Source organism: Phasianus colchicus, chromosome 1 (assembly GCF_987193195.1).
Source record: "Phasianus colchicus chromosome 1, bPhaCol1.hap1.1, whole genome shotgun sequence".
Classification (NCBI taxonomy): domain Eukaryota; kingdom Metazoa; phylum Chordata; class Aves; order Galliformes; family Phasianidae; genus Phasianus; species Phasianus colchicus.
The window spans coordinates 169,940,736-169,955,899 of NC_143436.1; the positions used below are offsets into that span (position 1 = coordinate 169,940,736).

General features: G+C 42.1%; 1 protein-coding gene across 2 annotated transcripts in view; it reads left to right on the plus strand.

The window, feature by feature from the left end:
• RB1 (RB transcriptional corepressor 1) overlaps nt 1-15,164 on the plus strand; it is an 80,049-nt gene continuing 64,885 nt past the window's right edge. For both annotated transcript variants that reach the window (XM_031615833.2, XM_031615832.2), the window contains exons 1-5: nt 1-255; nt 354-471; nt 10,099-10,211; nt 12,226-12,360; nt 14,316-14,354. In XM_031615833.2, coding sequence (XP_031471693.1) covers nt 158-255; nt 354-471; nt 10,099-10,211; nt 12,226-12,360; nt 14,316-14,354 — 503 coding nt within the window. In that variant the 5' untranslated portion in view covers nt 1-157. The remainder of the gene's footprint in view (nt 256-353; nt 472-10,098; nt 10,212-12,225; nt 12,361-14,315; nt 14,355-15,164) is intronic.

Sequence of the window (15,164 nt, forward strand, 5' to 3'; positions counted from 1 at the left end):
AGCGGGGCGTGGCGGGATCGGCGGCCGGCCCGGAAGTGACGCGAAGTGCGGGCGTTGACGCGATTTTCCCGCGGTTCGGGCGCCGGGGAAGGGAGGGGAGCGAAACGAAGCGGAGCCCCTCGGTGGCCGTTTGTACGGCGGGGGCCCGACGGTCACCATGCCGCCCAAGCCCCTTCGCAGGGCGGGCGCCGCCAGGAGTCAGCGCACCAGCCCCGAGGGCGGCGCCGGCACCGCCTCACCGCCCGGCGGCACCCGGTAAGCGCAACGCAACGGCCGCGCCGCGTCCTCCGGGATGTATCCCGAACCCGGCCGCGAAGCGCACGGTGCCAGCGTGTTCCGCAATGCTTTTGTAGGCTGGAAGTGGGGGAAGCGGAGTTCGTGGCTCTCTGCGATGCGCTGAAGGCGTCGGACAGCGTGAGGGAGAAGGCCTGGAGGACGTACGAGAGCTTGGCGGCCGCCGACGGGGCTCCGGTGAGTGCGGGGGGGCTGCGGGGCTGCGGTCCGCTCGGAGCGTTGCCCGGCGGCAGCGGGAATTGCTTGGGGTGACGGCAGAGTGACAGAGCGCTGCGACGGGCTGCACGGGCAGCCTGCGGGGTCTCCTTCTTTAGGGATGTTCGAGACCCGTCTGGCTGCCTTGCCCGGAACCTGCTTTGGCACGGGGTTGTCTCCTGAGGTCCCTTTGATCTGTGAAAGCAGCGGGCTGTGAGCACCTTTATCCAGGTCACCTCTGTGTGTCTGTGTGCAGACACCCATCGCCTCCTCTTGTGAGAGGCTGCAGAAGGGGTCTGTGAAAAATGGGGATGTTTTCGTTAAATGTTCCTCCTTGCACGATGGAGATCTTAGAGCTGAGATCACAGAATCACAGAAACACCAAGGTTGGAAAAGACCTGCAGGATCACCCAGTCCAACCATCCACCTGTCACCAACAGTTCTCACTAAACCATGTCCCTCAACACAAAATCCCAAATGATCCTTGAACACCTTCAGGGTCGGTGACTCCACCACCTCCCTGGGCAGCCCATTCCAGTGCCTGACCACTCTTTCAGGAAAGTAGTATTTCCTAACGCCCAGCCTAAATCCCCCCGGTGCAGCTTGAAGCCATTCCCTCTAGTCCTATCACCAGTTACATGAGAGAAGAGGCCGACCCCCAGCTCACTACAACCTCCCTTCAGGCAGTTGTAGAGAGCAATAAGGTCTCCCCTGAGCCTCCTCTTCTCCAGACTGAACAATCCCAGCTCCCTCAGCTGCTCCTCATAAGGCCTGTGCTCCAGACCCCTCACCAGCTTTGCTGCCCTTCTTTGAAACTGTTCCAGGGCCTCAATGTTGTTCTTGCAGTGAGTTGCCCAAAACTGGACACAGTACTCAAGGTGTGACCTCACTGGAGCTGAGTACAGGGGGAGATAACTCCATTCAAAGTTAATCACTGGGTGCAAGTAAACAGATTAAGGTGTTATGTGCCCTCCTGACCTTTTTTTCCCCTAACTGTATCACTGCTGGTTTGGAGAATAGCTGCAGCGCAGTCAAATAGTGATGCTGGCCTTGGTGAGATTGAACGCACCCCACTGGGGAACTGCTCATAGCTCAGGGTCTGGTGTGGGCTGGCATCCCTGTGCCTGGAGCTGATGTGCTGCTGATATAGCACCAACTGCAGCATTCAAACCTCCTTAGCTCTAGATGGGTATGTGCTTGTCAGTGCTGCAGTGGCAGTGTGGGGAAAGCTGTGTGCCGCTCAGTATCAGATAGGCACTGGCTGTAGGGTTCCCCAGGGAGTGTTTACTTAAAAGCAGAGTCAGGGTTCTCTGTGTGAACTGAAACAGGAGGCAGTCAGCCCTAACGAGTAAAAACTGAGACAGGTTTCGGTGTAGTTCTGTGAATTTCACTTGTGGGTGAAGATTTCATTTCACTGATCAGGACTTAAAAGTGGACAGGTAAGATACAGAGCACTGGAAATCCTCCCTTTCTGCGTCTTCATTTATCTGTTCCGAACATGGCAGTGGCTATGCCTTCATCATTAAGTGCACTGATACTTAAAGCTTATCCAGGAGCCTCTCAGTGTGTAGGAAAAGGCCTGTGCTATATTTTAGCCCAATCCTGGCCATTTTCATCAAACTTTCTGACAGACCAACAAGGTGTTGGGATGAGGAAACTGCCAAGTGTGTGCCTCCAACAGGTGCTGGGATTACTGCTTGTAGTTGAGACTAATGCAGGCTTCATTTGAGTCTGAAATCCAGCAAATTAACTGCCTGTCTAATTGCTGCTTCTCTTCAGAAGTCTAGCTGTTACCATATCTTTGCACCATGACTTTCTGCAATAGCTGGTGGGCACTCAGGATGAGGCTCTGTATAAATGTATGCTTCTTTGTCCCCTGTGGTAGAGATAATGGGTGTGAAGAGCTATCCTGGTGTTTGTTCTGAGAGCACCTGCTGTGCACATCTTTGGGCAGTACCAACCTCTCAATTCAGAACTGGGACAGAAGAAGCTGCTTGTTTAGGTTCTTTCCCTTCTCGAGTGGCAAGGGAAATAGCAGGACACAGACTGAGAGAAATGCCTACCTAAATGCTTGTTGGACTTGAGGCAGATTAAGCTATCAGATGGAATGGAAGTAGAGCTAGCACCCAGTGATCCTGGCTCTCATCCTGGTACAGAGCATACAAACCTGAACCCTTTCTCTGGCACACTGGCCTTGTTTTTCATGTCTGATCTCAAAATTGTGCCTGCCAAGCCTCCAAGGACATGGAGAGACAGCTTGGAGGGCTAATGAAGAAGCAGTGTGGCCCTGACATAAGATGCTGTATAACTGGATGCTGTATAATTCAGGGTGTGAATGTGGGCTTGGGCCTGATCTGAACACCTGATATATCCTTAATCAATGAATGGTTATAAACTTAAAATAAGAATAACTAGTATTGGCTGTCACTTAGAGTACATGGAGCTGTGTGCTAAGAGATTCTTATTACAAACAAAGCTTATTATTACTATTTTGGCAAATGCATACAAAAGATAGCAAGAATGCAGTGACCTATAAGCCTGGGTGTGCTTGTCCAGTAAGATATGTAAGGGTGCCTGGCCAGGCAGGCATCAGCCAGTATGAAAAAGATTGGTATCTGCTGCTCTCTGAAATGAATCCTCTGTGCTATCATCCTCTGATGCCACCAAAACTGACTTGGTGTTTTTTCCTTTAAGGTGTTAACACCTTTTCATGTTGTGCTTTTCTTCTTTTTTTCCCTTTTGAATCTGAGCTACTAATGATCTTTTGTCTGTAATTTTACCTTTCTCACCTTGACGTGTCAACACTGCAGCTTTTCATACAGCTCTCAGCTTCTTTGTTTCCTCAGCAGTTTGAGTCAAGGTTATGCAGATGCTCTGTATCACAGCTGAGTCTTGAATCCTTGGACAGCTGAATGCTGGTGAGAGGTGTGCAGCAGGAGAAAGTATTGCCCTCTCCCTCCTATAGCTTGTATTTCTGGAAAATGAGAGCAGCTTGTAGCTTAAAATTCTAAACCTATGGAGAGAAGCCGTTCAAAACGTTACAACTCTGTTAAATGTGGTTGGTGTTTTTCTTCTTCAGTGGGGAATGTTAAAGCTGTGACAACCAGAGTTTAACTGCACTGTTTTACACAGAACTGTAATTCAAAACCTCTGAGGCAGAATCCCAAACGTTGATTCCTGAGATGAAGTGCTGCTGATGTATAGTGTGAAAGAAGATATCTGATATGTGACTAGAAATATGATTTTGCTTTAAATTCTTTCTATATCTGGTGAGCCCCAGTGCACGTTTCATGTAAACATGGTAGTGTGTATATAGAGAAGTTCTGTGCTAATGTCATTGAAAGACTTTGAATCTTGTCTACCAAACTGAATTACTTAGCTAAACAAAATAGTTGTTTTAGAGTTGTTTTTACAGTCTTCATTTCGAAAGTCTTACACCCTGACAGCTGTTGACTTGGGAAATTGGCTTCTTGAATGGGAACCTTTATGCTCCAATCGTATGTAACTGTTCCTAAATCTGTATTAAGAAGCAGTAGTGCTTCTGAGCCTCTAGATGGAGTAAATAGATATATTGGAATTATTTATTGGTCTCTTTATTGGAGAGGACCTTGAAGCATGGAGTCTGGTGTGTTTCAGCCCATCTTGTTGCAGCACGTGGTGCCTGGGTAGAAGCTTTGCTTTGTTGTTTGCTGTTCCTCATAGTACTGCTTGAGAAACGTGGCCTATTCTTCTGCTGTCAGCTCTTTGTACTAATGAATTCCTGAGTCGTTTTTATTGATTGTCTATCTAATGTTATTAAGAAAAAAAAACAACCCTTTGAGGAAGAACCTATAACCACCATACTTAGTCCTTTCTAGTATAACCTTCCATGCCCATGAATCTCTTCCACAAGTACTGCTCTAAACTGTTTTCATGTTTAAATTCAGATCTGCAGTGGTTATTTTGTAATCAATGAACATAAGAATCACAGAATGGCCTGGGTTGAAAAGGACCACAATGATCATCTTGTTTCAACCCCCCTGCTATGTGCAGGGTCACCAACCAGCAGACCAGGCTGCCCAGAGCCACATCCAGCCTGGCCTTGAATGCCTCCAGGGATGGGGCATCCACAACCTCCTTGGGCAACCTGTTCCAGTGCCTCACCACCCTCTGTGTGAAAAACTTCCTCCTAATATCTAACCTAAACCTCCCCTGTCTCTGTTTAAACCACCCCCTCCCCCCCTTGTCCTATTTCCCCTCCTGTTTATATGCTCTCTTCAAGTAATGGGAGGCCACAATGAGATCTCCCTGGAGCCTTTCTCTTCTCCAAGCTAACTAAGCCCAGTTCCCTCAACCTTTCTTCATGAATGTGTTATTGTCTTCTCAGTTTCAGTAAGTCTAGCATCTGAAAGGTGTTTCTGTCACTTTTCTTGGTTCTGATTGCTCATCTTACGTTCTGAAACTCTCTCCACCTGGTGACACCTGGTGACTGCTATATGGATACTGCAGAGTATCCATCACTCAAGAGTTGAACTGTTTTCTTAACAGAGAGAACACAGAAGGTGAACTGCAACCCAAACAGAAGAACAAAATAGTGAGTTTTAAAACATAACAGAGTTCCTCTAAATGGGCAAAAAAGTTTGTCAGTGGGCCAAGTATCCCCAGCCCACAAAATGGGGAGCTCTCCAATGAGAAGAATTGTTTTCATTGATTCAATAACTTCCATGGCCTTCCGTTACTTGTAGCTAATACTTTTGATTTAATGTGTTAAGAACTAACAGTAATTGTCCATTCCAAATGTTTTTCTGTAGGAAAATTAAAACCATTGCTGCTGTAAATTGGAGGCTCTTTTCTTTACATAGAACTTTTAAGGTCCAGACAGTGGGTACTTTATTCATTTTGTTTGCTTTTTTTTCTGTAGGAAATTATTTCCCTGGATCTTAAACTTGATCAGTTCTCTAATGTGAATGCTTCTTGATCTTTTTCCTTGCCTTCTTCCTCCTTTAATCATAAACATACCTGTGAGTCTTTCTCTTACTATTTAGTTCATTGTCTGTATTAAAATGTGGTGGCTGAGATTTTGGTAAGCTAATAAGTTAAATACCTTCCTCTTCAAAAGTGAAGTTTTGGTGTGACATCCTACGTTCCATTTAGTTAAAGTACCTGCCTGTGTTTGAGTGTTTCTCATGACCTTGTTTTACACAGCACCTCTTGAAGTCTTTTCCTGGATCACTTGGTCATGAAAAGTGTTGTTGGAGATGTTGATAATTCTGCCAACCCTTATCATATGAACTAGAACTGAGACTTCCTCTTACTGTCTCCTTTTATCTGGATGGCCCCTTGAGGTAGAGAACTGAAGTTATCTCTGTTAGTGCCATCAGTATTTTGCAGTTACATCTGGAAAGCAGAGCACTAAGGACCCCAGCGCGCAGTTATTCAGTTTGAGCATTTTAAGTCAACGACTGTTCCAGGTTGTTCTCACTAGATTTTAGACAACTGGTGATCTGCTGAAAATAGATTAAAAAGTAGTTTAATAGTAACTCCAGAATGAGAACAGACCTGTATTACCCAAAGTTATAGCATGATTTCCTCTGAAAAGCAAAGAAGTGAAACTCAAAATGAGGGTTTAATTACAACTATTGAGTACTGAATAATCTTGGAGATAATGATTGATAGGTTTTCATTTATGATAGGTTGAAATAAGGTTACTAGAAGTTACCTTATTGGCAGACTGGTTGCCAAGAACAACTGCTGAGTCACTGACCTGCTCATTTTCTGTAGTCTGTGTTAACAAAGAATTTAAATCAGATTGTGGTCAATTAAAACAAAGAAAGAACACTAAGAAATGAGTTTCAGGCTGTGAATTTGTCTTGTATATGTTTCCATGCATTCAAGTCTGTCTTGGGTGAGTTGTCTGGTTTTAACTTTAAGGCAAGCATTTATTTGTGTCATACGATTGATTCCTCTGAAGGTATGGCATCAACAAAGTATTTGATCTGAGAGATGCTGCTGCATTTTTGTTCTGCAGCCGGTTTTATCTGGTTTGTATAGGAAATGACTTGAAAAATATCTGCAAGCTTTTGGAGGGGAGGAATATGAAAAGCAGAGCACTCAGCAATCACATTTACTGGGAAGGACTTTTCTTACCTTGTTCCCCCTCTCCTACCTTCATGATATTTTTCTGTAGCCCAGTGTTTTTGTGCGTCTTCCAGGTTTTCCTCAATGTGCTGATGTTAAAAGGAGAACACACTCAGATGCTGCTCACACCTCTTCTTTGCTAGTAGCAATATATATATATATATATATATATATATGATTTGTTAGTTTATCATAGAATGGCCTGGGTTGAAAGGGACCACAGTGATCATCTAGTTTCAACCCCCGCTGCCCAGAGCCACATCCAGCCTGGCCTTGAATGCCTCCAGGGATGGGGCATCCACAACCTCCTTGGGCAACCTGTCCCAGTGTGTCACCACCCCCTGTGTGGAAAAACTTCCTCCTAATATCTAAGCTAAACCTCCCTGTCTCTGTTTAAAACCACCCCCCCCCCCCCTTGTCCTATTGCTATCCACTGCTGTAAACAGCCATTTCCCCTCCTGTTTATACACTCCCTTCAAGTATTGGGAGGCCACAATGAGATCTCCCTGGAGTCTTCTCTTCCTCAAGCTAAACAAGCCCAGTTCCCTCAACCTTTCCTATCCTATGTTCCATGTAATTTTCGTGTTAGACCAAAAATCATTCAACGTATCTGATTGAGAATAAGATGCCCAAAGCAGTCTGTAACATCAGCAGTGGATATGGGAATAGTTCTGATAACTAGAATTTGATTTGCTTTGATGGTTTGTATATAGCGGATTCAAAGACTGCTTCTGATGCTGGCATCTTTTTTATTGGTAGAAAGAATGAGTTGGTCTCACCAAACCAGTACTGTCTGGGCTTAGTTTAAAGCTTGTTCTTACAAAACGAGACCTTGCTTCTACCAAGTAAACCATTGCTATAACATCCACGCATGCATCATCCCTGTGTAGAGTTAAGCCTTCTAAATGAGCTAGCCTTGTTTGGGTAGGCAACAAACTAGGAAAAATGGCACTGTGGCTTTTCAAGATGCTGGACAACAAGATGATGTTGTATTCATGCCAACAAGACATGCATTTATATAATGACGTTGTAGACTGTGTTTGCAGGAGTGCATAGTGAGGAACTTGCTGATAAGACAGTGTGAACTGACTCCAGCAGCAGTGTTGCTCTCAGGAAGGGAATAGTCACCTCTAGGAGTAAACTAGTTAACCTTAATGTTCAAGACCCTCTTCTTCAGCTCATAAGAGACATTAATTCAGAAGATCCCAATCCTACAGATTTTGTTCTTATGCTCTGGTAGCTCATTGCTACCTATTAGCAAATGAGTGCTGGAGCTGTCTAATGCTGTGGGAATGTGTCTCTTAGCAAAGCTGTTCTCTGCAAAATCCCCTCAACAGCATTGTTTTTATCTCTTGTGCGGGTTGCTGGTGGTGTACAGTATACACAAAATATCTAAAAGAGGAGGGCTTCCAATAAAAATAATTACAATGACTATTTGATGTTAGTATTTGTTACTTTAAGCATTGTTGGATTCTTCTCAGTCTGTTAGGAGCTTGTTTCAAAATACCTACCATACAAGTTGGCATGTTTAATAGAAAAACTCAAATAGGAAAGTAACTTAAATAGTTGTCACGTTGTTGAAGGTGGCTGGGTAATCAGCATTCAGGTCTAGGCTACCTCAGGCACTGGGTGAAGTTTAAGCCCCGTAAAGTCATAAGGATATAGAATTATTCAAGCAAGAGTGTCCAAAGGAGGGCTACAAAGATGCTGAAGGGTTTGGAGGGCAAGATATATGAGGAGCAGCTGTGGTCCCTTGGTGTGCTCAGCCCAGAGCAGAGGAGCTGAGGGGAGGCCTGATGGCAGCTGCAGCTCCTCACAGGGAGCGGAGGGGCAGCTGAGCTCTGCTCTGTGTGACAGCGACAGGGCCTGAGGGAACGGCATGGAGCTGTGTCAGGGGAGGGCAGCTGTGAATTGGGGACAGGGTCTGCACCAGAGGGTGATGGGGATGGCCCTGAGCTGCTGGAGTTCAAGGAGCATTTGGGTAACGCTCAGTATTTGAATGTTGGGTGGTGCTGTGTGGAGCCGGGTGGACTTGATCCTTGCAGGCCCCCACCGACTTGGGATATTCTATCATTCTAAGACTAATTCTTTATCTAACTTATCGTACAAACAAAATGAGGCTTTTCACTCTTTGCAGGAGGCCCCAGCCTGTCGTCATTGACTTATGAACACTGATCTCAGGAAAGAAGCAGAGCAGTTGTAAAAGACGTATTAGCAGTGTTAGTGAAATTGTTCTTGTATCATTTATGGGCATGGCAAGCTATTGGCTTCCAAAGAGGGCCAGGTGTGGATTCCTTATTTACAGGCTGAGTTGTGTGGACTCACTGGTATTGGGACTGTTCAGGGTTTAGTCCTCTTCAGAAGAAAGCAGTGGGGAAGCCATGCTAGTGCTTTGCCTGTGTTTTCCTCTGTCACCTCATGGCCTAATGGCTGAGTAAGGGTGAGGTTTAAAAGTAGCTGAGAGGTCACAAGAGCTCAGTTATGGTTTGCTGGCATGACCTAAGGATAGGTGCTACCTCCAGCGAGGATGTGGAGAGTGCAGGGCCTTCTGGGGGTAGTTTTGGAAGACCATGTAAGATGGGAGGAACCCAGATCTGGTGTGACCTGATCACTGCTGCCTTTTGAAAGTATCTTCTTGAATGAGCTCCCATGGACTGTCGTAGTATTGTCTGGTAGGCAGCTAGTCAAGGTGATTGGGGAAGGAAAAAAGAGAGGGCAGGGAGAGGGCTAAAATTGAGCAGAGTCAAAGAGCATGAGTTTGGTGTTTTGGCTCCCTCTGGGCTCCAATTAACCTTCATGGTCTTTGCTACTGCCATGATTTACTGCATGCATTTGTAGTTCAGCTCTGCTATTTAGACCTAATTGCAGGATAAAGCTCATGAGTATTTATTTCTCAGTCCCTCTAACGATTTTTTTTTTCTTATGACTGCCTTCTTTCTAGGAAGGAACAAATCCATCTTTCCTCGTTCCTTAACCTCTGGTGTCTTGTTATGGTTAAAATTAGTTTGTGTCTGTAATGGTGTAAAAGCAACTGAATGGTAAGATCTGTGCAGAGAGAGAGATGTTGGCTTCCCTGAAGTAATCCTGAATAGGGAACAGTTACTATTTTGAATTTTTTAATTTTCTTGTAATTTTTGTGTATGCATTTTTCTTTCAAAAAAAAAAAAAAAAGTTGGGGTGGGAGCAGGAAAGTATGCAAAGCAGAAACCATTTCAGTGAAACTAAAGCTGCTATTTTGAAGCCTTACTGAATTGTACAGGTAAAATTCATTTTGTACTCCACGGTAAAATTTGAAACACTTGATCTGTCATCTGCTATGTACAACTTGTACTAGTTTCAGTTACCCAGTAATTGGCTATCACGGATGAATGTCTGTTTGAAGGTCTCTTGATTTGTCATTTCTAATCTACTGTGAACAAATTAATGTTCTCTATATACCACCCACTTGTATGACATAATAAAAATAAAACTAATTTTCTCTTTCTCTGAAAGGCTTATAACAAAAAGAAGAAGGAGACATGGGGAGTCTGTATCTTTATTGTAGCAATTGATCTGGATGAAATGACATTCACTTTTACAGAGCTGCTGAAAAGTTTAAGCACAAGGTGAGTCTTTGTGAATTTACTTTTCCATTGGTGTGAGGTTTTTGTGTGCATCAGGCTCATTGATTTTAAAATGAAGGTTACTTATGGGGCTTACTGAGTATTTCATTAAACTAGGAGTCTTACTATCATGTTTTAATTGAAGGAACAACAGTGTTTGCTTCAAATGAGATTGGCTTATGATTGTATCACAACTTTAATTCTTGTTCTTGTTAACTCTAAGGTTTTCAGCAACTTGATACAAATTATTTATATATAATTTATTTGATTTGATATATGTTATTTATATATAATATATTTGATATAGGAAAAGAAAGATTTTCTATAGAAACTCTTCCCCAACATTTAGCTCATACTAAATCTAGAAGTATGGAAAAACAGCCTTCAAATTGTTTGCTAATATGCTGCTCATTGTCAAAAACTTGAATACCAGTTTAAATATTGTACTTTTCTGGGAAATTGCTGCTATTATATTTTTATATTCACTGTGCTCATAGTAGAGAAATGAGGCTTACAGTACTTTTTTTTTTTTTTAATGTAAATTTGGATGGTAACAGTGATAGGTGTGCCCTTATGTCAGGTATATTAAAAGAACAGGATTCTGGTGCTATCTGCCTAAATACCATGCCATGCATGGGGAACACATCCATGAGCAGAGCCTTCTCAGGCATTATTGTGTCCTGGCATTTGTTAGCAGCTTAGTGCATTTCTGTGGTCTTAACGTGCCTGAAGCCATTCCATAAGTATGTGGGAGGTGGGCAACTTGTACCAATTATAATTGTGTTCCTTGCCTTTGCAATAGCCAAGGGATCAACTTGCAAGAGACTTCTTTTTTTCTGATGAGGGGGAGAAACCTTCACATCTGCAGATCATATTGCACAAATGGAAGAATTACAGCAGGGGCTGGGCATCTTGCAACAAGGGGTTAAGATTTCCATTTCCTTCACACACAATACTGAGGATGTCAGTGAGGGTAAGGGAGGATTTGGAGCACATCACAACAGTAATTCCAGGCTTGGAACAGAATATTCACTGATTGCTAGTCATCAGTTGAGGATAGACTTCCCCATGCCTCTTTTACCTCTTGTAGTCTCCCAGCACAGTGGTCAAGTCTTGTTTTGGCTTAATCTCTTCAGTCTTGACTGACTTAGAACTGCTTCTTGCTTCCATGAAATGTAATTGCATTTGTGCAGTGATGTTCAGTGCATTCCACTTGAGCACAGAATGCATTCACCCAACCAATGTGTTCTGCAGTCTGAAGGAGACTTCTTCCCTTGGGGCTTCAAAAAATAAGCTATTACTCTGATGACTTTGATTTTAGCAGTACTCAATTGCTTGCTAGCCCAGGGCTTTTCAGCACTTATAAGGGCAATCTGGCAGAGATTTATAGCGGTCATCTCGCCCTGTGGAGCCACTCAAATAGATGTGAAAGTTTGCTTCATTCTGTGGTAAAAGAATTTCTAAATGAACTACTTTTCCTTATGAAAACAAAGAAACCAAACCCCACTCCTGATACAGTATTTTTATACAGGATCAAAGCATTTGATAGCTTCCTCCACCTTAATTTTTATTTATCTGCTCATTTTAATTATGAGCAGAAAGCTTTCTTGATGGCCATAGTATTACACGTTTACTGGGAAAGCTTTGATCCCCTTTGCAGTAGGATTTCCAACAAGTAGCAGCATCCTTCTCCCCACCCCCCAAATACTCACTGTAAGACATGAAATTCCATGTAATTCAATGCATTTATTGCTGTTTTAATTCCTGAGTCTGTCGTTAGTATGGATGGAGCTATGGCTCATGTTCTTAGACTAGTAAAAATATTCTAAATTTAGAACTTTTAATCAGAATAGGAGTCAAGGTATCAGTGTTGGGTACTTCAGGTTTTCAATCACAAAAAAATAGATTGAAGTCTAATGAAGTAAAGTAATGTTTTATGGTGATTTTTTTTTTCGGTGGAGCTATTTCAGAATAGTCATTTTCAGGGTGATGTTAATCTATCATCTTTGTTTTTCAGCGTGTGCACATTTTTTCAGTTTCTCAAAGAGGTGGATGTTAACATGGATACTGTAAGCACTAAAGTTGATAGCACTGTATCAAGGCTGAAAAAGAAATATGATGTCTTACTTGCACTGTATCACAAGTTCGAAAGGTAGTGTACATTTTTTCATTTCAAAGTGATGAATTCTTGGTGTATCAGCATTTAGAGTTTTGTATTTTTCAAATTGTGTATGAGAAGTGCCCATTCAATTGTTTGCTTTTACAGATCAGCTAAATGAAACTGTTTACATGCACTGAATAAACACATCTTATATTCTGTTCCCTAACTATTCCAATGCTCTGTTGAACATTCCCATTGTTGTAGTATAAACAGAAGTAAGAACAGCATGATGAATGTTTGCTTTTTACAAGTGTAAGAAGGATTGTTTTATGATCTAACATTTCTTATTTAATGAACTTTCCATTTTTGCCACACCCTACCCTCCAATTCCTTAGAAGTCTTTCTAAAGAGCTTTGGAAAGGAGGAAAAAGAAGTGGGTGGGAATAAATAAGATTTTTTTGTCTCCTGGATCTGGAACTGAAGACGGTTTGTTCCTGTTAGGGGCACTGCAGATACAACTCTATAATCAAGTCAAACCTTCCTTAGTGGTTTAGTTGACCATATGGTCAAAATTGAGGGATGTTTTTTTCTTTTAAATGGGAGTAAATTGAGTTTACTCATGTCAGCGTGCAAAGAGCTTTGTGTGTATCATTTAAAAATCAGGAGATTCTCAAGTGGAACTTCTTTTGGGATCCTGTTACTCCAAGTTGATAAGTAGCTGCTCTGTGCTTTGATCTGAAGTCAGAGATGATAAAAAGTCTATTTTTTGTTCCTTTAACAGGCTACTGCCTGCTAGCATAGGATGCATATTGGCAAGATCTGGTATGCTCTGAGGCAGTTTGTCTCTTCCACGAAATTCTATATTATGAAACAGTTTTTTACTGGTATGCACATTATTAAACATCGATGAACCATCATTAAAAAAATACTTGCATTGTGGGTCCCATTACTTCAGAACAGTGTAGTATTTTTCACTCGCATGAGTTTGAGCTAAAAGTCACAGTTTCCTCTCCTTGACCATGAAAAGGCTCTCAAATATACCCCAAATGACCCCTGAGAGGGTCACTAGAATGCAGAAACAATTCACAAATGTGGTTTAAATTTTTCTTTTCCAAGGCCATTATTATTAACTTGGACTTAAAGCTGTTCAGTTCCATTCAAGTTTTAAATATTTAGTTTTTACCCATTGCAAGTCTTTCCTAAGCTATAAAAGCATCATTGCTTGTTTTTCTGTCCCTCCTCTCGGTCTTGAAAAAGTGAATAAACAAATGAAAACTAGTTTTATTTTTTTCTAAACTTCTTTTTGTCCATTGCATCACTGAGGGAAGGCATCGAGAGGCAAAGTATGCAGGCATGTTAAAATATAGCCAAACTTATAGAGAGTTTGAACCTAGTATTTAAAAGTTTTGTGTTTAAAAATGCTGTTTTTTTTCCTGTTGTTTTTTCACTGCTGCAGTTGAGTTGCAGTAAGAGTATTTTAATGAGAAGGATTTCAAATTTGTGTTTTGTTCATATTTTGTTTTTGAACAAAGTTTTTTTTTTCTTTTTGAAATGATGTATTCCTAATGATAGGAAAGAAACATCAACTGTCACAAGGCTTGCAGTGACACTCTGGTAGAAGTTAAGGTTTTAAAATGCCTTTGCCTTTATACAGAGCAGTGTGCACAGCTGTGGCACATACTTCACTGAGATTTACAAGCTACTGAGTAACAATGTACACACATCCATTCTTTCCAGAATAAAATGGTAACAAATGTTATTACACCAAATTAAAATTGTTCTGCTGTTCAAGTTTGGACATAAGCTCTTTTGTAATAATGTTACTTCAGCTCTGGAGGAGCTTTGGTTGGGTCTGTCCACATTTTCTCCAAGAGTCAGAATTTAAAAAAAAAAAAAAAAAATACTATAACGTTTTTGATATTTTCTTACTGCATTGAAGTGAAAGATATTATATAGTTTCCTTTCCTAGAAGTGTTTAAAAATAATGCAAAATTTTTATTTTCTAGGACTTGTGGCCTTATTTATCTGGAACAACCCAGTAGTGAGTAAGTTTGACTTTCCAAATTGTATTTGTCAATAAGATATCAGTGTTTTGTCTTCTAACTTATTAAAATTGATGTAAAATTACAGTATGTGGTGTTTAATTTAAATTTAGTGAGGGCTCTGGATTTCGGTGAGATAGAATCATAGAATCGCTCAGGTTGGAAAAGACTTTAATGATCATTGAGTCCAACCACAACCTGTCCATACTACCCTAACTTTAACAACCCTCTGCTAAATCATGTCCCTGAGCTCCACATCCAAATGGTTTTTAAACACATCCAGGGATGGTGACTCAATCACCTCCCTGGGGAGCCTATTCCAGTGCTTAGCAACCCTTTCTGTGAAGAAATTTTTCCTGATATCCAACCTAAACCTCCCCTGGTACAGCTTAAGGTCATTTCGCTTCGTCCTGTCACCAGTGAGAAGAGACAAACCCCACTCTCACTGCAATCACCTTTCAGATATTGGAAGAGAGCAATAAGGTCTCCCCTCAGCCTCCTTTTCCCCAGACTGAAGAGCCTCAGTTCCTTCAGTCTCTCTACATAGGGTATATTCTCCAAGCCCTTCACAAACCTTGTTGCCCTTCTTTGGACCTGCTCCAGCACCTCAGTGTCCTTTTTGTATTGAGAAGATGAAAGCAGAAGTGATATCTATATATTTGATCACTTCCTGCATGAAGGATTGCCACCCGGTGGTGGATGTCTCAGCATGGTGGAAACAAGCATTCGGAATGAGCTTCCTAATCATAGCAACAAATGCATGGATGAACAGATGCCTTAGCAACTCCCTAATGAGACTGAGTTCATTCTGTG